General features: G+C 39.6%; 1 protein-coding gene across 2 annotated transcripts in view; it reads right to left on the bottom strand.

Moving 5' to 3' along the window:
* Positions 1-1,216: 1,216 nt before the first annotated feature.
* Positions 1,217-22,712, bottom strand: part of VPS41 (VPS41 subunit of HOPS complex) — a 99,875-nt gene continuing 78,379 nt past the window's right edge. For both annotated transcript variants that reach the window (XM_054161005.1, XM_054161006.1), the window contains exons 19-29: positions 22,021-22,165; positions 20,765-20,806; positions 20,585-20,635; positions 19,016-19,153; positions 16,667-16,721; positions 15,462-15,602; positions 13,359-13,495; positions 5,716-5,815; positions 4,430-4,474; positions 3,960-4,039; positions 1,217-2,155 (exon numbers count right to left, since the gene is read on the bottom strand). In XM_054161005.1, coding sequence (XP_054016980.1) covers positions 2,075-2,155; positions 3,960-4,039; positions 4,430-4,474; positions 5,716-5,815; positions 13,359-13,495; positions 15,462-15,602; positions 16,667-16,721; positions 19,016-19,153; positions 20,585-20,635; positions 20,765-20,806; positions 22,021-22,165 — 1,015 coding nt within the window. In that variant the 3' untranslated portion in view covers positions 1,217-2,074. The remainder of the gene's footprint in view (positions 2,156-3,959; positions 4,040-4,429; positions 4,475-5,715; positions 5,816-13,358; positions 13,496-15,461; positions 15,603-16,666; positions 16,722-19,015; positions 19,154-20,584; positions 20,636-20,764; positions 20,807-22,020; positions 22,166-22,712) is intronic.

Here is a 22,712-nt window from a genome sequence, read left to right as displayed (position 1 = left end):
AACCTGAGTCACTGAACACTCAAACTCTTTCGGGATTTGAAGGCCAAGCTGAAATCGAGAATATACCTGCATTAAATTATCATATAACTCTGAGCTACAGAACATTTTGCAGCAACATTGTTTAAGAGCAATTTGACTTCTTCCTCTCACAAGCTGCCAGCTTGTGGCCCTGCACAGCACATTCTTAGGGTGTAACATAGACAAGCTGCTTAGACCTACTGAGGAAGAGGTTTTTTAAAGTTTCTGAACTTGTCTACAGGTGTCAATATCATAGTGAAACAATGCTTGAGCTCACTAGAGCACTTTGTCTACTAGGAATCAAAGAAGCTTTCCTGATAAGTGTAGTAAAGAACAGATAAGTGAACAATCTACTGAAACTTACCTGTACTAGCTGCTGAAAACAAACTGCCACAGAATAATTCTTATGGGTGAAGCTTGATGTATGCAGACTATGTTCTGCTCTACAAAGCTCCTATCCTTCTGTTAATTTCTTCTGCTGCAAGCCAACAAATAATCTGCATCACACATCTGTATCTGGTGCTGATGGACATGTTTGGCACCAGACTTGGTAGAGCTGGATAATGGTTGGAGTCCATCTTAAAGGTCTCAAAACAAATCAGTAATTCTATTCTGCAAATTTTCCTGAGCTATATTATCACAATAGAGTATGGTTTGCTGTTTTTGAAAGGTCCACCTTTTTATTGATAATTTTTTCTCTGTAACCCTGTGGAGTAAATCTTACCATTTCCAATATACTTAAAGTTTTATTCTAATATCATATAGATCTACACAGTTAACAAAAATGACTCTTCAGTTTGATAGACCAGCTCAGTCAACTGCCCCAAGGATATCAAGAGTATAATGAATTTACACAAACTAGAAATCCAAGGTTTGTACAACATAAATTATTTTAAGGTATACCAAATGGGAGTAAGGTACAGAAGAACTCAGAGGAGTTATATTTTCCAGTTTACAGACAATGCAGTATCACTGTAACATCCTAAGTTCTGAAACAAGGGTAACTACTTGTTTAAACCTCACAATGTATTTTTACTTTCAAACTCCAGCTATTAAAAAGAGTAAAAATATCCTGGGAGTTCTTAAGGAAAAGATGCTTATATTTAATTCAATCAGGGAACGTTATAAAGAGATCACATTTCTGTGAAGTCATTCTGAAAGCTCAGAATTCTTTGGATCAACAAAAATTAGATGTCTTTCCTCAACATCCAAATAGACTTATCTAACTCAGCTATTAAATAGATAAAGGCCAAAAAAACCTCCAAGAGCTCTAATTTCTGAATGGTCAGCTGTGGCCTTTTTCTCCCCCTGTACTTAAACGAAATCATACACTACAACCATACTAACAAAATCAGCATAAAGACCTAGTGCTGACATTTCAAAATAGAGTTTCTGGATGGTTTAACATGAGAGAAGCTATCTTAAAACTACAGTGTTGTGAAGATCAAGTGAGAAGACAACCACTTTATAACAGGCTATGACTGTGTAAGCATATGACCAAGGTAAATTGCCAGTGCGGGGAATTAACAGTTGAGTTTGTAAATGCAATCTGTGAGTCAGCACGCAGCCAGCCTCATGTCCTGAAGCAGTTCCACTGAAAGCAGACTCCTACGGGTTTCAAGTTAAACAGTTCACTAATAGACTAAATCAGAACTTAATGAGTTTGGTTGAGCTGAATTCACAGCAATTTGTCTCTCTTTACAATATCAAACCATTAGCCTCATATGGCTCCAAACAGTAAATGCATTAACTCACAGCAAGCACAAATCTTCAAACAGAATTTTTGTTTTTCCATTTTATTTCTTTTCTGTTCCAGATTTAAGTGAGGAACTGAGCAAAGGAACTGGATATGTGAAGTGGATAACAAAGAGCTCACCATGGAGAGATTGTAACCTTTTCTCTTTCCCCAAAACATTCAACAAGCTGGATAACTCTAGAAACCAGGTTTAAATCACAATCAGAATTATATACAGAAATGTTGACTAACAGAAGCTAAGTGGCTCTGCATGGTCCAAACACATCTGGTGTCACAGACTGGCATGGAGAATGAGAGGACCTATTTCTTCATCTCCAGGATTGCACTTCCTGGCCCTCGGTGTTTGGCGCTGCATATGTTGCAGAACTGGACAGTAGATATCTAGAAATTAAAAAGAAAAGAATCTCTTAGTGAAATGTAGCCACATTAGAATGTGGGAGGATGAATGAAAAGTGCTGCTGGCTCTCTTAACAATACCATTCACAGACAGGCTGTTCCCTATCAACATATTTATGGACAGAAAACTGTAACAAAGCAGGCTGTCTGGAGTCAGAGGGCAGTACACCTCATCCCCACTCCAAGTGCACTACCACCAACCCTCCAGGAGAGAAAAGTCAAATTTACTCCTCAACAAAATAAAAAACAAAGATTGAAAAGTATCACTGATTATCCTTATAGGTAAAGAAGAGAGGAAGTCACTTAGTGAGATCCACTGAGCACAGGACATCCTAGCTGCAGATCTGTCTTTGGACAGTGCTCCACAGACTTCCTACAGCTGAGAATATGGCCCAAATACTGCCCATATGAGAGCCAATATGTATTCTTTGGTACTCCTGTGGTTGGCTCTGCATGATGCTCTAGGCATGCATTACTTTCTTTTCAGTATGTCACCAGTAAACAGGTATCAGCAACAACTGATTTAATAAGGCCAAGAAATACCATAGCAGTGGAGAATTTGGCTCAGCTACATGCAGATAGCTGTGTGTTCACACAATACAGAGTACACATCATCTAACATCCATGTCAGACTTAAAAATCCCATCTGACAAGTCACCTGACACAGAAAAATAGAGAATGTTATAGGTTTGGGTTGGAAGGGACCTCCAAAGGTCATCTAGTCTAAGCCCTTGCAGGGACATCCTCCACTAGCTCAAGCTGCCCAGAGCCCTGTAAAGCCAGATCTTGAATATCTTCACAGACTGGGCCTCAACTACCTCCCTGGGCAACCTTTTCCAGTGTTCCACCACACTCATGGTAAAGAACTTTCTTCTAATGTCCAACCCAGATCTACTCTTAACTAATTTCAAACCATTGCCCCTCGTCCTATCACTGCAAGCCTTTGCAAACTGTCTCTCTCCACCCTTCAGGTACTGGCAGGCCACTATTAGGTCTCCCTGGAGCCTTCTCTTCTCCAAGCTAACAACCCAAGCTCCCTCAGCCTGGACTCAAAGGAGAGATGTTCCAGCCCCCTGATAATTTCATGGCCCTCCTCTGGACATGCTCCATCAGGTCCATGTCCTTCTTGTGTTGAGGGCACCACAGTTGGATGCAGCACTCCAGGTGAGGTTTTACTAGAGCAAAGCAGCAGAATCACCTCTCTAGAGCAAAGTGTCAGAATCACATGCTCAGAACATGTTTAAAAATCCACTCTGAAATAAGTGATTTTATTTCATTTTCAGATCAGAATCACTTAATATGGTTCACTTGAGAACATATTTATTCTTATTTTTAATTAAACATACTTGAAGTGAGAGCTGGAAGGCAAAAGAATTAATAGAAAAATCAAACAGGTAATATTCCCTGTATGTCTCAAAGCTGCGCTGTATATTTAGATTGCAGAAAGTGATAAAGTACTTCTCAAATAGCAGCAATAAATTAAATGAACTTCAGCTGCAATGGTCCTAAACTCCCTTTCCTTAGTCACATACTGCCATGGCCTACCATCGTAAATAATGACTGGAGTCACAGAATAGCTTAGGTTTCGGAGGACCTTAGACATCAACTCCTCCAGCCTCCCCACCATGGGCAGGGATGCCTCTCAACTAGCCTCGGCTGATCAAGGCCTTAAATCACATTATGACTCCTGATAGACCCACACACTTCCACACAGCTGACAAAAGGAAATAGTTTGTCCTTTTATTTCTGGAAAAGGTGTCAAAAGAGGTTAATTAAGATAGTTCCTTACTGTGTTAGATACTGGGAGGCACTCTTTGTGAAACATATGCCTGCAGTGGAACACCACCACATTGAAGGACTTGGATGCATCTGGGAAAGAGAAAAATTAATTCCTTACAACAAGGCAATGAAATAAATGATTCAATAGCTACAGCAGTAGATGCCTGCATTCTATGACACACAGACACATCAAGTAACATCTCTCTTATTTCCAAATTATTCTGACTTATTTATAGAAACTATGGAGCGAGATGGTGTCAGGTAACGTGCCTCAGTGATGGAGTTACAAGACAATTTACCACGACAGAAGTTCAAGAAGTTCGTCTGAATTCATAAGACAGCTTTGCACAGGAATTTACATATGGATTACCAAATGAGACTATTGCACACTTCCATGAATAAGAGATAACAATGGTTGCTCTAAAACAATTAAAATAATAAAAATAGACAATTTTCTTCTTTTCCAGAAAAACATCCTACCTGGAGGAAGTATTGGAGACAGGCATGATTCACAGATATTCTCCTCTGGAAAAACAAACCAAACCAAACTTGTAAGAGCTTTGTTAACAAACTCCATGTTCACTTTTTTAAAAAGCAAGCACGAACACACTGCTACAATAGAAACAGAGCTTGCCCTTAGAGTGTTTCTTAAGATGCCTAACAGAGTGCATTAAAAATTGAAGAGCAATACTGAAGCAGCATTTCTATTAACAGCATGAGAAATATTTAGGTCTTCTGATGCTGATGATGGCAGAACTGCAGGAGTGAAACTGGTTAGGATCATCACTGAAGAGGCACAAAGCAAGCTGGAAAAAAAAAAAAAGGAGCACAGAATGGGTGTCTGAGACCTCTGCAGCATTTTGCAGTGGTAGTTCTGTTCCTCTGTCCTTCTGTCAGCTTTTGCCTCTTGGTAGCAACACTCAGCTGGTATGAATTACATCACTGCTTACATGCATCATTAGCACCTTGCACAATATTCAACTATCTTGTAGCTTTTGCTTTGGTTACAGTTATTATCATCTGAATACCTGTGTTGGCACCGAACAGCGTTTTTGACCTTTACAGACAAACTTCAGGACACAATACATTGCTGGCTATGCAGAGACTGATGAGAGAAAGCTGCATACTGGGTCTTTGAGACACAAAGCTGCTTGTATCCTGCTACACTCTACAAATAATGCAAAAGGCTCAGGCTATTGGGCAACTTCCAAAGCAGACAGCCATAGAATCATAGAATGAATCATAGGGGTTGGAAGGGACTTCCAGAGATCAAGTCCAATGCCCCTACCAAAGCAGGATCACCTAGGGCAGTTCACATAGGAACAGATCAAGATGGGTTTAGAGAAGGAGACTCCACAACCTCTCTGTGCAGCCTGTTCCAGTGCTCAGTCACTCTTATGGTAAAGAAGTTTTTCCTCATGTTGAGGTGGAACCTCCTGTGTTCTAGGTTGAATCCACTGCTCCTTGTCCTATCACAGGACACCACTGAAAAGAGACTGAGCCCTTTTTCTTGACACCCACCCTTCAGACATTTGTAAACATTAGTAAGATGTCCTCTCAGCCTTCTCCAGACTAAACAGCCCCAGGTATCTCAGCCCTCCTTTCCTCATCAGACAAGACATTCCAGTCCCTTAATCAACCTCATAGCCATCCATTGGACACTCTCTAGAATATGCCTCTTGAACTGGGGAGCCTGTGGCTTGGGTGTACAAACCATGTAAAAGACTTGAAAATGTTGGAAGTCAGCATTTTTCCTCTATACCTACCATCTACTAGAACACCCTTCATCTGAGTTCGATGCATTTTCTTCAGTAAAGAAAGAGAATCTGCAACAAGTATCTTCTTACAGCCTTCCCGCAGCAGGATCTGTCAGTGCAAAGAATACAAAACACAGAGGTTGTTGAATAGAAGGGCACCACAATCACCTTGGCAAGTCTCCACTGGGTTTCTGCTGCCAAACAGAACTCAAAGAATGTTTAAGAATTTGCAAGGTATTATAATGAAAGGAAAGGAGGAATCTTCTGTTGTCACCACCTCAAGCTAAATGAAACCCCCACATTATAAAAATATCAAAAGCCCAAAACAATTTAAAAAAGAGATAAATCCTTTACAAATATATTATTGTCATACATTATGATCTTCCTATGAGCTTGTAGCAACAAAATACAATGGAGAGGGATTTTTATAATGCCACTTACAATTGGTTTCCAAACTATTTCAAACCTTCTACCTGTATCTTCGCTGTCATCTTTAGGAAAGGCATTTGATGATCACAAAGCCTTTGTAGAGACCACAATTCATTTTTTTTTTCTCAAATGTATTTCCTGTTGAGATGCCACTTAGTAAGCAGTATTAAATGCCCTTATAACCTATTAGTTAAGCATTATTAAATGTCCTTACAACCAACCAAAAGTCCAGAGTTCATTCTTCTTTAGCAAAAGCCTCAGCCCTCTTTTTACTTACTTAATATCATTAGCTTGATTATTGCCTGCTAATGTTGTGAAACAGAAAAAGGAACCAAGGGCATCAAAAGTACACAGAGCCTTATGTCACAATACTTAATGAAGCAAGTATGAAAACATGAACAAACCCACATAATTCTTGCAGAATTTTTCTTCCTCCTCCAAAACTGAAAAGTGTTTTCAGAAGAGATTCACAGTCAGTTCTGAGCTCAATAACCCTACCAAAAAAAAGGTGGTATAAAGAGGCAATGTCCATTCCTTTCTCCTGATTATTTGCATTACAGGAGACCTTGGCTATTCTAGTCCAAGATAGAGTTCATGCAAATACCTAAAAAGAAGTATAATAACAGATCTTACAGCTGGGTGAACACTGTCCGAAGCCCTATCTTTGCACATACACGTTGTGAAGTAATAAGGACACACTGCCAAGAATGATGCACAGTTAAGAGTGAAAATCTCAAATACATTAAACAATTACAAGTGAGTAACACTTCAAGCATTTCAAACTGGCTGTGCCAGTGAGTGAATGACGTTCTCCAGTATTAAACACATTGAGCTATAAAACATTCCAGGGCACCAGACACTGAATGAGGTCCTACAAGACAAACATTTAGAAAATTAATCATTTTTATTTGTGATAATCTCAGAAACTGAGTATGTCTTTGCCCTTCCAACATTATCCAAGGGCAACAGAGAATGTTAAATTTTATTTTAAACACAGAAAAATGTCACTAGCTTTGAAAAAAATACTTGCAAGCACCATTGAATGAGACTGTCGTTTTTCAGAATGAGTTCTTTTCTGATTCAAAATGTTCTCCATCAGGAAATTATATCCCAAAGATAGGTAAATAACTTAGAGTAGATAAGGTCTTGGCATAAGGAGATTAAAAATCTCATGTTTAAGTACAAGGAGCAAAAACAAGCATGGTAAATGAGAGGGGTGGAACAGAGACAGTGAAAGAGGGAGCATGATTTACTATTTTCTACTTAAAATACAGTGTGCCAATAGGAAAACTGCTTTGAAAAAAGAATAAATATTAGATATCAGATTATTAGATCAGATTATCATCAGGGTCTATTAGTTCCTAAAATCTATTACAAAGGGATAGATGTGAATTGTGTGAATGGATGGATCTCTGCTACCCATCAGAGTTAGTGAAATGGCTAATCCACAAAATCTAAAGGTCCTGCATCTAAACAAATTTGGTTTATATTTTACAGCTGGGGGTGGGGGAGGCGGGGTTTAGAATGCCAACATCTTCTAACAGTTGTCATACAAAGGGTGAAAAAATGGGCATTGCCTGCTGATATCAGGGAGGAATTTAAATCTTTTAAATTCTATGATTCTATGACAAGGAATAATGGATACAAGCTAAAACACAGGAAGGGCCACCTCAACATGAGGAGAAACTTCATTACTGTGAGGGTGACAGAGCACTGGAACAGGCTGCCCAGAGAGGTTGTGGAGCCTCCTTCTCTGGAGATGTTCAAAGCCAACCTGGACACGTTCTGGTGTGGCCTGCTTTAGGTGATCCTGCTTTGGCAGGGGGGTTGGACCCAACAATCTCTGGAGGTCCCTTCCAATTCCTAACATTCTATGATTCTATGATCTTTTCCAACACCAGAAGTGTTTCACTAAATTTCACTCAGGTAATTGACTGAAGCTGAAAAGACATTTATGTTATATATCTGAACAGTGAAGCAGGCTTACAACTAACAAGTGCAAAAATAAGGGGATTTTTCTCTCTGTGAGACATGGGATATGCTGCCTTAGAAACCTGAAGCATGATTACATAACTTATTTTACGAAAGGTTCCTGCATTCCTCATGCATTAGTTCAGACCACTGCATAATCAGACACTGCAGGCTTAAACACCTGTGAACCAGTTCATATTCTTTTTCAATTTAATTTTCATAGAAATGAATGAAAAAAGGTAAATACAAACTTAACAAAGATGACCCCTTTTCAAGTGCACCATTTAAGATCAAACTGTTGTTTGACTGATGAGTTTCAGTCCAAAGAAGCTGCATAAAAATCAACATCAGATGCACTGGTATCACGGAAAAAAAATTAGTAGTTTGAATTTACATTCTGCACAGAAATGTAGCAGTAAATGCTGATTTTGCTACAATTCACAAATAAAAGCATTACTGCCCTAATTGTATTGGCCCAAGGAATTTTTAACAGTAATTGCACGAGTAAATTCCTAATGGCAACAAAGGTTCTGGATGAGTCTTACAGAAGCAAATCCTGTGTGTGCAAACTGAATTAAAGTTCCATGGACAACACCTTCTCAGTTGCATGGAGATAAAGTTAAGTTCTGATTCTGTGCCTTTGAAAATGCTTTCAAACGCAAGCAGTAAAGATGAAAACTATTAAATTTTTGTCAGGGTATCAATATCAACACTGGTTAGGCCACACCTTGAGTACAGTGTCCAGTTCTGGGCCCCTCAATTTACGAAGGACATTGAGACTCTTGAACATGTCCAGAGTAGGGCAACAAGGCTGGGGAGAGGCCTTAAGCATAAGTCCTACGAGGAGAGGCTGAGGGAGCTGGGATGGTTTAGCCTGGAGAAGAGGAGGCTCAGGGGAGACCTTATTGCTCTCTACAACTACCTGAAGGGAGATTGTAGCCAGGAGGGGGTTGGTCTCTTCTCCCAGGCAACCAGCACCAGAACAAGAGGACACAGTCTCAAGCTGCATCCGGGGAAGTTTAGGCTCGAGGTGAGGAGAAAGTTCTTCACAGAGAGAGTTGTTAGCTGTTGGAATGTACTGCCTAGGGAGGTGGTGGAGTCACCATCCCTAGAGGTGTTCAAGAGGGGATTGGACGTGGCACTTGGTGCCATGGTTTAGTAGTCCTGAGGTATTGGGTGACAGGGCGACTTTATGATCTTTGAGGTCTCTTCCAACCTTACTGATTCTATGCTTCTATGAATATGACTTGACTCAATTTGGTTAGCTTGCCAGAGATTTGAATGTATTTAGTAATGCTGGAAATGTTGATGGAAGAATGGTGACTTACTTGCCCTTAAATAAAAAATGTGCTGAGAATGTGTAATTTCTGATAAATAAGTAGGTGTCTCCAGGAATACATCTTCAGGACTAAAAATTCAAAGCAATTAGTCTGTGGTTTATTTTGTCTACAAATTTATGACACCAAAGAATTAAGTTTTCAGGAGTTATATATAAAATGCAATAAAAAGATTTTAGACTATGTTTTAGTCAAAATTCAGACAACTATAACTTTGTTGCCTATGTCTTTGCACTTTTTTTTCTGAATGTTGCTGTATATAAACACTGTAGTGATTGTTGTTTCAGCAGTAAATAACTTTCATCACTACAATAAATCAGTTTAATTCAATTATGTGTTATGCTTTTAATACATTAACTCAGATGATGACAAAGAGAAAACATTATAATCACAGAACGTTAGGGGTTGGAAGGGATTTCCAGAGATCATCAGATCTGGTGCCCCTGCCAAAGCAGGATCACCTTGGGTCAGGTCGCACAGCAATGCATCTGGAAGGGTTTTAAAAGTCTCCTGAGAAGAAGAGTCTACAATTTCTCTGGCCAGCCTGCTCCAGTGCTTCATCACCCACACAATAAAAGTGTGTCCTCCTTTTGAGGTGGAGCCTCCTGTGTGCTAGTTTGTACCCATTGCTCCTTTTCCTATCACTGGGCACCACTGAAGAGATGAGCACCTTCATCTTGACACCAACCTCCCCAGTATTTATAGAAGTTAATAAGATTCCCTCTCAGCCTTCTCAAGACTGAAAAGTCATAGTTCTCTCAGTCTTAAGAGAAAAAAACAAACAGGACAGGAACACTTAAATGAGTAATTAAATCTTTTTCTGCTTAAGAAAATACTAAAAGGAGTATGCTCAGTTGTAAATTCACAGCAGAACTGCATTTCCTGAAGATGGAAAATAAAAATGCATATTCTTGAAGGCAGCTTAGTAGATCCCTACTTGTAAAGCAGAGCAAAAGCAAATTAGCACTACAGAACTGAAGTTGTAGCCTAAGAACAACGTCTCATGTGATCTACATCTTATTTTTATCCAAGAGAATACTTAATTCTATCTTAGTGTCATGGGAATTTGGTTGGTAGTGAATAGATATTAACTCCTTTTCAAAGGTAGACGTTAACTACATTACATTTGAGCTGAGGTGAGCTTAGAGTAGTGCACAGAGCAGCTGCAGTGGTTCATCTAATGGGCGATAAGTCTGCAATATGCCATCATTAATAAAAAAGTTAAATCACTCAGGGAAGATCCCAGATTAAACAAAGAATTACAACCAGTTTTGCTGCAATACTTTCTTCTTGAATTCTCTAATGCACACTGTAAGCCACATATGACAAGTTCTGGTAGCCACTCAAATTGATTTGCTTGGTCTTGCTGTGATGTGAAGAATTGTTTTCCAACAGACAGCCTCTCAAAGGCACTGCTTTTAGTTCCTAACCATATTTCACACCACACCTAATGTAAAGTTTACTGCTGTGGAAATTTAGAAATCTGCATTCCTACATTTACCTAAGTATAAAATTATCTTACTAGGGCTTGCAGAAGGAGGCCACAATTAAATAATCTAACAGCACAGGTGTAATACCTTATGGAGAGCCAATGTGATGACAGTTTCTGTGTTAGTCACTTGCAAGACAAGCAACAGGTTCTACCTTCACCTGTGCTCTTCCTTTGTGGATCTCCACACAAGGGTTTATTTTCTATCCTTCCTTTGAAAATGGGAACTATAACACTTAAGTGCATACAGAGCTTAAGATCCACAAAGATGAAATTACAGGAAGTCCTTGTCGATGCAACTTGGATCTCTGTATGAGTTCAAAACACCAGGTACATTAGGTAATATTAATCAGGAATTTTTAAGCAAAACTTGTGCCAGACCAGAGGAGAGGATGTGGACTACAAACCTACACAAGATGGGACCAGGCTTCATACAAACACACCAAAGGCTAACTTTAGATGGCTAATGAGGCAGTAAGGCAGAATTACCCTCAGCAAATGGAGGTCACTTGGACATTTACTTGAAACCCCAGCCATGTCCTCAAGCAGTAGAAACAGTCCTGCTAGAAAATTCAAGCTTGCCAATCTAAGACTTCTGAGGTGAGCATGCAAGAGCTGTGATCACATCTCTAAATTTCATTGGAGACACACCATCTGTTCATAAATGATGCACTTTACATTTCCCGCAACACTTCACCACAGTCTTATTTTAAGCTATAGCTTATGTTTCTCTGAAGAATAGTAACCACTTTTTTTTTCTTTTGCTATATTGTTTCGCTGCCACACAAGAAACTTCTATTATTCCCATGAGATCTAAATTTTAGCCCTAGGGCTATCAGAATCTACTTCAAAATGAATTAATTTGAAATCCATAAAGCATTTCAATGCTAACGGCAAATAATTTTAGATCTCACGCTGAAGGTTAAGTACATCCTTTTCATCCCAAAGTAATTTTGTTAAAAGGTGTTTGAAGAAAAAATGACTCTTCCCTCCCCAAAATGTAATGACAATGCCATCAGCTTTGTCTGAAGCCCCACAGTAGACTTTCTGTAAGTGTAAATCTGCAGCTATGCACACAGCAGTTTCTCGGCCGGCCTGCAGACACACTAAGAAATTTTCATTTCCAGAGAATTAAGGAACAGGAGGATCAGCAGTCCAAGCAGCAGGCTACCAACAGCAGCAAGATTAGCATGCAGCTGCTTAAAAGCCGCATACTATTTAGCAAGCAGTATTTTTGGAGGGCATTAGTATCTTCTGAAGTCTATTAAACACTGGAAAAAAAAGGTTACATTATACGCAAAGATGTAGATTTTGTCTGGGGCAGCTCCTTGCGCATAACCTGCGTCAGGAGAAAGAGATGTAAAATGCTTCTTTGAAAATCATAATCTACAGTGGAAGTCACAATCTAAAGCCCACATGATAACAAAGTAACAGAATAGCCTTGGAGAAGCTTTTCAAAGGGCCTTCTGACATCACTGAAGGATCCAGCAGATAGAACCTTTATTTGGGCTGGTAAGAGACCAGCTGTGACCTTGCTGAAAAAAATGATGGTTTTCATCAAGCACAGCTATTTGCTAGAAATGCCTAAAGGCTAATAGCAGATGGGAAACAAATGTATGTGACTGGACTTTCAGCTGCTTACTGGGCTATGTTTTCTTGGACTTCTCATAGTTACACAGGAGTCATTCAAATTGCTCTTTATCCTTACAACTCTCAGCAGAAAGGTACAGAGCGGCATCACAGAAAACTAAAGTCTGGGCCTCTTCGGCAGCAGGGAGCTTTAAAGTATGCCAAATAACTCTGTTGTTATTTCAGGAACACTGAAGGGTACATTTCTTTTAACTTCATATAAACATGCATCAGAACCAGCCAGGTACGGAATTGCATGTATCTGTGTAATTGTGCTGCGGTAAGAACTTCCATCATTCAATGAGCAGGCCTTTTTCTTTCTTTGCTAAATGCACTGGGGCTAACACATTCCACACAACAGGCATAAATTTTATTTTAGAAGTTCATCTTCCTTTAGTTAGCATGACAACCTACAGCTCTAATATTTGGTGAATTTTTCATGTCTTTTCATATAGGAAACAGAATGAGAAGAACCAATCATGAGACTTTTCAATATTGAACAGTTGGGGACTATAAAAGTCTGAATCACCCAAGATCTTTCCAGTTCTATTTACCAAACTGACTCATGGCACCATGGGAAAGATTCAGGCAGGGTAGAAGCCACCAAGATGAGAGACTATTTGTCTTGATAAATTTCTAACCTTTTCATTGTAGTTTTGTGCCAACCCTCAGCGTTAATGACAGATGTCTGTCTGCGCCAAATGACCAAACCTTCAAGATAGCCATTTCTCGTGCTGTTCAAAGAGGTTTTACTGTCTCTCTGAAAATGAGTATCACAGGAAGAAGGCAACATTTACCTGCAAGTTGTAGTCCTGAAGAATTTTCACCAGCGAGTCTCTCAAATTAGGAATCTCCATGCCCTCCTTAATGCGGTGGATCAGAAGAATGGGATCAACATGGGTTCCAATATTGTTCAACAAACCAGTAATGAAAGCTGAAAACCAAGACATAAAGAAATTAAGAAGGAAATCCTGCAAAATACTATGACTACTGTGAAGATAGTGAGACACTAGAACAGGCTGCTCAGAGAAGCTGTGGATGTCTGAAAGGGGCCTACAAGAAGGCTGGGGAGGGACTTCTCAGGATATCAGGTAGTGATAGGACTAGGGGGAATGGAATGAAGCTGGAGGTGGGGAGATTCAGGCTGGATGTGAGGAGGAAGTTCTTCCCCATGAGAGTGGTGAAGCCCTGGAATGGGTTGTCCAGGGAGGTGGTTGAGGCCCCATCCCTGGAGGTGTTTAAGATCAGGCTGGATGAGGCTCTGGCCAGCCTGATCTAGTGTGGGGTGTCCCTGCCCATGGCAGGGGTTTGGAACTAGATGATCCTTGTGGTCCCTTCCAACCCTGACTGATACTATGATACTATGTTCCTTCCCTTGAAGTGTTCAAGGCCAGGCTGGACGGAGCTTTGAGCAACCTGATCTAGTGGAAAGCCTCTCTGCCCATGGCAGAGGCATTGGAACTAGATGACATTTAAGGGTCCTTCCAACCCAAACCATACTATGAAATATCTCATTAAGGGATGCTTTGATGACAAGCTATGGGTTTCGGCTGATTCTACAACAGTTCTGTACTAAGCCTCTTTTACACGTCCTTCATGTTCCTTGCAGCTGTATTGACTTGAATACAGGCCTTTGGGGATGAGACTAAGAGACGGTTTGGCAATTCACAGAACTTCTGGGGTATTCAGAAAGGACTACCCAGCACAAACCCCCAGGTTAAATAATGCATTTCAATTTAATATGAAGTACTCAGGCAAATAGAGTCAGAAAATTAAATATGTAACAGGACTACTCCATTGCCAGTTCCAGGGTTTAAACAGCACTTAATCCAACTCCAACAAGTTTCTAAACATTGATGAGAATGACACAAAAGAAGTCTTCTGATTTTTGGAGGGCACCTGGCTAAGTGGCTCACTAGAGGGATGAAACTCAGGGCTGCATTTTTTCCTTCAGCCTCCAAAACTGAGAAATATTACTGGAGTTGCTCTGCATATGGGCAGATGGAACAGAGAAAATTCTATATGCTTTGAATCCCTTCTGCTCTGAAGATGTCACTAACTGTAGCATCACTTTCAGTGACGGATCACATTTAAACATAAGTAACATGAGAATAGCTTTCTTCCTAAGGAGTAACAGATTTTAGTTGCTTCTTCCTGTCAGAATTAGTGGCCATGGGATGAAAAGATATCTATTCTGACAGTAATTCTACAAGACATTCAATCCTTCAGAAGAGATCCCCAGAGAGACTTTAAAGCCTTGATTTAAAGCCTCAGAAAAGGTTGCAAAACTAATGAGTAGATAGTTAAAATAATCCCGTTTTCTCAGTCCTGTGAACTCCTCTGAATCCGCTTCCTGAACAAAACTGATGTTGCTTATGAGATAGTTTCCGATTCCATCCAAACACAAACATGAATAGCTATTCGTATAATTGATGAAAGGCAAAATACACTCCTTATTAAAGATCTTACCTTTGTGCCACAGAAACAAAAAACTAGGGGCAGAAAGGTGTAGGTTCCTAATTTTCAGAACAGCAAAAGGAAAGCAGTCGCAATAAACACTCTACATAACATCCTCATCAAGCCTGCAGACTTGTGTTTTGAGACTGTCTAAAAATAAAGCCTCATTCTGCCAAATTAAAAGCACCGTTCTCCCCTTGATTTGTCATTACGGATCTAACTTAGCTTAGTCAAATGTTAAATCCCTGTAGCATGCCCACATGCTGCCTTACTTGAAGTTTTTGCACACAGCAGGACAGCTATGTTGCACTCTACAAACCACCTCCCTGGCCATCCAGAAACACCTCTCTAATATGCAGGAGGGTCATTCAATCATTTAATTTCAACAGAATTCCACCAAAAAAACCAAAGAGACAAGGCCTCTGAGAAAATATTCCCCTTACGCGGTTTGTCAATAGAATACAAAATGAGGTCTTCCCAAAGTTCTCCATCATCTTGTTCCTTGGCAAATTCAATAGCTTTATCTACATCTTGCAGCTCTTCCATTATCATCTTCAAGGCACTGCGGCTATTGCCCATTCTACCTAGAAGGAAAAAATATAAGATATTATAAATCCTAAAAGCCTATCAATGCTCAGGGCTTTGAGAAGCTCTTTCAATATGAATTTTGTAACTGTGAAGCTGACTCAGGCTATTTCAATCAAGACCAAATCTGATCTAGTCTGATGTAGGAATGCAAACCTCTCAGCATCAGGTATAATCTGAAGAAGTACTTGGAGGACTTTGCTGGATTGAGACTTGGAGCCTTTCTTAGGGCTGTGTTGGATAATATTAGGGATTCTGAACTGTGGCACATCCCATGTAAGGGGGAGTGTGTGTGTATGTATGTACACTATGACATGAAATGTCCTCTTTAAGAGGCTGCATGGGGCACCCTTAATTTGGAGCAAGCATGGTACACTTTACATCTTTATAAAGTGAGAGGAGGGAAGAGGAAGAAGCAACAGAAACACTGAACCATTATTTAAACAAATCCATAAGTAAATCCTACTCTGCTCTCAAATGGTCCACAAAACATCCTTTCCAAAACAAAGATTGATTTAAAAAAAATTCCACTCTGTTCAAGATCAATACATAAATATTTAAACATGAAAATCTTAACCTTATAATGTCTCCCATTCAGAGGCAGATTCCTTGATCTGCTGGAGGAGTTATTTTACAATTAATTTTAATAGAGAAAAGAAAAAAGGCAACATGAGAAGATCTGCCATGTCAGCAAAAGACAAATACTAAGCTTCTGAGATATATTCAGAATAAAATGTTTTATTTCTCCCATCTCTTCAGACTGGCAGTATTACTTTTCTCTTGGAGATTGTCACAAACATACCTTCCCTCAACACCTCCAAAATCCCAGAAAAACACTAAAATGCAGTAACAGAACATATGGAGTTAAGACATCATATGAACAATGCTGCACTGGGTTTTATTTTCTATATCATGTTATTTGGTTGTACTGACTGCATGCCAACTTTGTCTCTGGGAAAATGTTTAACAATATTAGACAGCAATACATCATACATTTCTATAGAATAAACTTTATGGCAAGATTAAAAGCATATTGTAATTTATCACACTGAGCGTCACTTACTCAGAAGATAGACTGTCTCTTCTACAAAGTTCCTCTGCTGGCAGATCTCAAGAGCCTTGAATTTAAGGGGAGAAGGGAAAGAGAATACAGGGAACCATGTAATGTGACATATTATTGATCACAAATGCTTCAAGATATTTCTCCATGAAGCTGCATTCCTCATTTTCAGGGGAATGCAGCTCCCTTATTATGCACTGCCAGGTCCTCTGGCATTAAGAGGAGAAACTCGGTGACAGCTGTAGGAATTTACTTTTCCTTCATTCCCAAATGGGTTACTGTGAAGAATGAATTTTGGAGTAGGGAGTAAGAGAATTACAAACCAGGTATTTTAGGGAAATGAAGGTGTGAATAATAAGTTAGAAACACAGCTGACAGCCTTTTTCCTCTCCACTTCAAAGTTAAACTACAAAGTTCCAGGCACCGAGTAGCTCTGGATGCTGCATGTTTCCTGGCTGCCATGCTCCCTCTAGAGGAAACCAGGGAAGATTCATACATAGAATAAACCAGGTTGGAAGAGACCTTCAAGATCATCGCGTCCAACCCATCAACCAATCCAACACCACCCAAACAACTAACCCACGGCACTTCTCTTCCAGCTCATTTTACAGAAAATTTACTAAACTGCTCTTGAATAAAATGGGCTAACTTTTAAAGAACAAAAAGTATTTCTTCTTGCCGGATTTATAACTTCTGCAAAGCAATAATAAGCACGAATATTGTCAAGTGCCCTGGCTTTTTGCAATTTATACAGAGAGCTGGGATCTGCTTAACAGGAACCAAAACACTGTGAAACTGGGAAATTCTTAGTGCCCTTACTATTTCCCTAGGACAAAGACTTGTATGTGGCAGGAGGTGTTACTATATGATATGTATGGTAAGCATAACTATAGAATTAGCAGTGACAGTAAATTCAGTTAAGTTTTATAAAGTGTTGGTATCTTTCTTTCCTTCCTTAGCCTCTTACTGAAACATATTAATGTTTTAACACAAGGTTAGAATGACACATTTTCCAACATCCTTTTCTTTCACCTCAGTGACTATTGCACCACACCTTCCAAAGGCTCAGAGGTCTCTGACACGCTTTTGCTCACAGCTCATAACAAAGCAGTGCCAGCAATGTGCTTGCATCATTTACAAACTGTACTCCTCTGCACTGTTCACCATTGAAGATAGGTGCCTGGACCTGCAGGAACTAAAACTGATTTGGACCGAAAGAAAACAAAGTGCAAGAAAGGTTTTATACTTAAAACCATGCTCATGTAAATAACATGTAAGGCAAAAACTAAGAGGCAATCAGAGACTTAAAAACAAGTAAGACAAAAGTGTCTGGCTGGAAACCACTCAGACTCCTTGCCTGAAAGGACCCAGTTTTGTGTGACGGTTTCAACAAAGACCAAGCTTGCAAGCCTAACAAACTATTCTCCAGTGCTTCCTGCTGGTGCACAGTAAAGTTGACAGAAGCATGCAAAACAAAAGAGGTGTCAGCAGCAGTACTAGATCTCTTTAGAATGTCAGCCACGTGAAATGCAATATTCAATATTACATTTAAAACTACTCTGTTGGTGTCATCACTACAGCTGCAGGCAGGGAGGCTTCCTTTCACTAAGTCTGATCTGCTCAGCCATTAACAGCAGCAAATACATATAATAAAATAGTGAACCAATTAAAGAGGAACACTTACATTTCCATTTGATTCACTTGAATTCAAGTAGGGCAAAACACCCAAGACTGTCTTTCTTAACTTTTTTGTTTGCTTGTTTGTTTCTTTGAAAAGAGCAAGCCAGCAAGGAAAATGTAAAGAGGTTAAAGGAGGTAGAAATGAGGCACTCTGTAAAACACCAAGTTTACCAGTGTTAAGTGCAAAAATAAAATACTTCTAGCTCTGATAGTTCAATGACTGACATTGTATATATTATTTGAAAGCAACTCAGGACCTTGGAATACAAATCTAGAAAAATTCCAGTTACAGGTCCTAATTTTTCAGGATCTAACACTGACTAACTAGTCCTAGATTTGGCAAAAAAAATGAATGTTGATTCCTTGCAACCACAAGCTGTTGGTCAGTCAGGCCAGGCACTGATGAGTAGATATGCTGTTGCAACACATCAAACGGGAACTCAGACCTTCTGTATTAGAAATCCCCACCGATTCCCGCCCTGTGAGCTCAGAGGGGAAGGTCTCAGCTCTCAGCCAGCTCTGCAAACCAAGTATCTGCCGGTGATGGACACAAACTCAAACGATCCCTTCGTTTGCCAGTAGAGGGCAGTACCAGACACAACTAAACATCCACAACACTAAGAACTAAAGGCAGAAAAAACGGGGATCTTTGCTCGGGTTTTTGGGACTTACCTTCTCCAGCGGGCAGTGTGTGCTGTCTCTGAGAAATGGTAGTAAGTTTGGACGATCATATTCAGCATAAAGGCTGATCTGCTTCTCATGATATCGCTGGCCTTTATGGTGGTCTCTTTTGAAAAGCTTGTGCAAATACTAGGAATCAAGAAAGAGAAGAATCAGAACTCAAAACCACTTGCACAGTACTATTTGTTACCTGGTAATAAAAAACCCCATTTCCTAATTTCCTCAGGAATGTGCTAACACATACAAAAAAGCAGAGAGATTAAATCCTCATACAAAAACTAATTTTGTGTTTTCCTGAAATACTCTCAGCACAACAATCTACAAAAACAGCTCTATGAAACAGGTTTTTGACAATACCTAAGTGACTGTCCTTTAACCATCAAGGAAACTACTGGATTTTGAGTTTTATGGGAAACTATGAAGAAATATGTAAAATGACCTTTTCAGTTACCTAGAATAACTACTCTAGGTAACCCTTGGAACAGGCTGCCCAGAGACATGTTGGAGTCATCATCCCTGGAGGTGTTAAAAAAACAAGCAGACATGCCACTTAAGGAGATGGTTTAATGGGCATGGTGGTGTTGAGTTGATGCTTGGACTTGATGATCTTAGAGGTCTTTTCCATCTTTAATGATTCTGTGATTCTACATACTTGACCACCACATATAACAACAGATCAATCTTTTACTATGAAATGTTTTAACCAAAGCATCTTAAATATATACTGTGGCAAAGCTGCTTTCCTCCCTATGAGCACAGAAAAGCCTTGAGAATAACCACAAGGGCCACTTTTATTCAAAGGGAAGTAGGCTTCACACTTCAAAACTGATGCATCCTTTCTGTAACAGGACAGCCAAGACAGTCATCTTGGCAAAGCTCTTGGGCTACAGGCTGCACACATCACAGAGCTGCTTCCTATGATCATCTCTCTAACACATAAACCTGCTCTCCGACAGATCAATGCCCTGAACCCCTACCTGTACACAGCATCAAGGTAAGCTTTCCTCCCTAATGCAGCCCAAGCCCACAGTTACATGTTGTGCATTCCACCAACAGCATGCTGAAACCAAAGAGGTGCTTTTGGAATGGCAATGTGGAGCCAGAGCCTTACAGTGACATTGTCATTCTGCACTAAGAACAATCCTGCAATGTATGGAAGTCACATCCCAAGAACAAGCAGTTCACTGTTTCTGAGGATCACTAAAATATACTTCAGAACTGCATCCACCATCCCTCCCAATTTTTGTGTAGGGAGAGAGGAGGGACACAAGCAAAAAGTAACTGGGCAGAGAAGATAAGTGAGGGCAATGCCATAAGGAGTACCTGACAGGATGTTAACCAGCACTGTGTTATCAAGTTCTCACAAGTACACATTTCAAAATTATTTTATTATTGTAAAAAAGCTATGGCCATATAAAAAATGGATTAGCAAATGAATGGCTCTGATGATTTTGGGCATTTCAATGTTACATGCACTTTGACAGGATAATTATAAAAGATATATCCTCCAAAGGCTTTATTCAGCTCTACTTGAAACCAACAGAACACAGAAGTATTTACCACGTGCTGCAGCTCAGGCCTGTTTTCCAATTCTTCAACGACTCTGTCAATCTGAAATAAAGCAAATTAATTCCAACAGATCAGCAAATCAATGATGCACATCACATTGACAGGACTGGAAGAAGGAGGGTTAATATAATCGAGCACTGGACTGCCATCCCATGAACTTCTTGTACTCACAGAAATTTTATCCTCGTTGTCCAAAAGCATGTCTACTGCTTTCTAAAGTAAAGAAAGAGAACCCAGTTAAGCAACAGGTGTGCACATTTGCTCACACTCTAGAGTATTATACTTGTTCACTGATGGATATCAGATGGATACTGCAGACCTACTCTTTTCAGCAATAGTAATTCAGACAGCAGTTTGCATTACACCAACACAGCATTACAGGAAGGCACATCATGTATTCTTCCAAAATACTTCTAAGTTTCCATACTAACAGCAATCAATACTGCGCACTTCTATTGCAGTATGCCCACTGAATCATGGGTCACAGAAAGCCACTGCCAAATGATGCAGAAATATCTGTCTCATTGCAAAAGGGAACTGCAGGGTGATGGCTGTGTAAGAAACACACAACTCAACTTGCCTTGATTCCTCCAAACTATCTGCACACTGACATCGTAACACAAGCAGACAAGACCATATAAGCAGAGCAGCCACTGGGAATTCTGGTTCTGCTTCTTCATATACAAGAAAAATTTGAAAAATACAAAGCCACAGACTCCTGATTATGATTTAGTCTATTTGATTAAAAAAATAAAATAAAAATCATACTCTTTTTTTTCCCCCCATGTAGTTTAGGATGGGCATACCAAAGACACCTCTGGTACAGATGGCTCCATATTTTATCTCCAGCGCTTAAATAACCACTGCACTGAAAAATGAGCAGATCCACTTGGTTTCCCCTCAAGGATCATACCAAAAGTCATTTGCTGGGCTTTTATAGCCAGCTGGGAAGAAAGAAGATTGAATTCAGCACAAAATGCACACTTCTTGAGTTTTGGAATTTAGGTGAATAACCTTGCAAAATTTCAGAAGCTGATTCACTGCAGTGAAGTACACTGGCAAGGGCATTTAATATGTATTTAACATAAATTCACTGCCTCCTTTCTTTTGCATATTAAGAGCATTATTTGATCAGAAATGCAGAAAGAATATCATGATGAATGTCTACTTTAGAATCACAACAAAGATCTTGGATCTGGCACTCTTCTCACTGTGAAAGGTAAGCAAATGAAAATAGAAAGGAGAAAAGTATAAATCGTCCTTGGGCCAGTTACACAGCAGTCTGGGCAAACATCATCTTCCTTAGCTCAGAGCATATCCAGACATTGCAAACATTCTCTGCCTCAACACTATCTTTAGCTCATTTATTTTTCATTTGTTAAAATGTCTAGTGGAAAACAAATACAGAATCATTAAGATCACCATACCTCTGAATCAAAATCCATGAGCAGAACAATTTTATCTCTGATAGAACTGAAAAGATTGTGCTTGTGGATCAACTGGAAGACGTCTTTGTGCCTCAGAGTTAGGTAAATTTCTAGGGCTCTGCCATAGCGCTGGTCATAAGTATACCTGATAAAAACCAATGTTACAATAACACAGGATATTACATATATAAGTGTAGGATAATGACTTACGAGGGACAATGTAAATACACTATAGGATGTAAAGTTAGGATGCTACTTGATTGCTGTGATGCATTGCTGTTAGAGGGAAATAAAACACTGAGCAACATAAATTTCAACTCTGCATCGCCACTGCATTTGAGTTCTGACCTGTGGTTCTCTGTGGAACTCTCGCAGGAGGAAAAAAATGTTCTCTTAAAATTTTGGGACAGACAGTAACATAGCTATAGACAGTAGCTCTGCTCTCTTTAGAGAAGCAGTATGGAAAGAACTCAACATGGGAATCATGCTGTGAAAACTGAAGAGCTTTACCCCTGTACCAAGTAGCCTCGAATCAGATCAGTTTTTGCACATTTCTCTGTTACATTATTTCCAATCACACAGTAAACTTAAGAATACTATTTCTGAAATAATGGGGAAATCATACCATTTTAATTTTTCTGTGGATCACTCTGAAATGCACACTTCACAAAAGAGTCTTCCTCTGACACCAC

The sequence above is a fragment of the Dryobates pubescens genome, chromosome 4 (assembly GCF_014839835.1).
Source record: "Dryobates pubescens isolate bDryPub1 chromosome 4, bDryPub1.pri, whole genome shotgun sequence".
In the NCBI taxonomy this organism is placed as follows: Eukaryota; Metazoa; Chordata; class Aves; order Piciformes; family Picidae; genus Dryobates; species Dryobates pubescens.
Note: the sequence above shows the minus strand (reverse complement) of the source record. Positions and strands in the feature narration are given on the sequence as shown.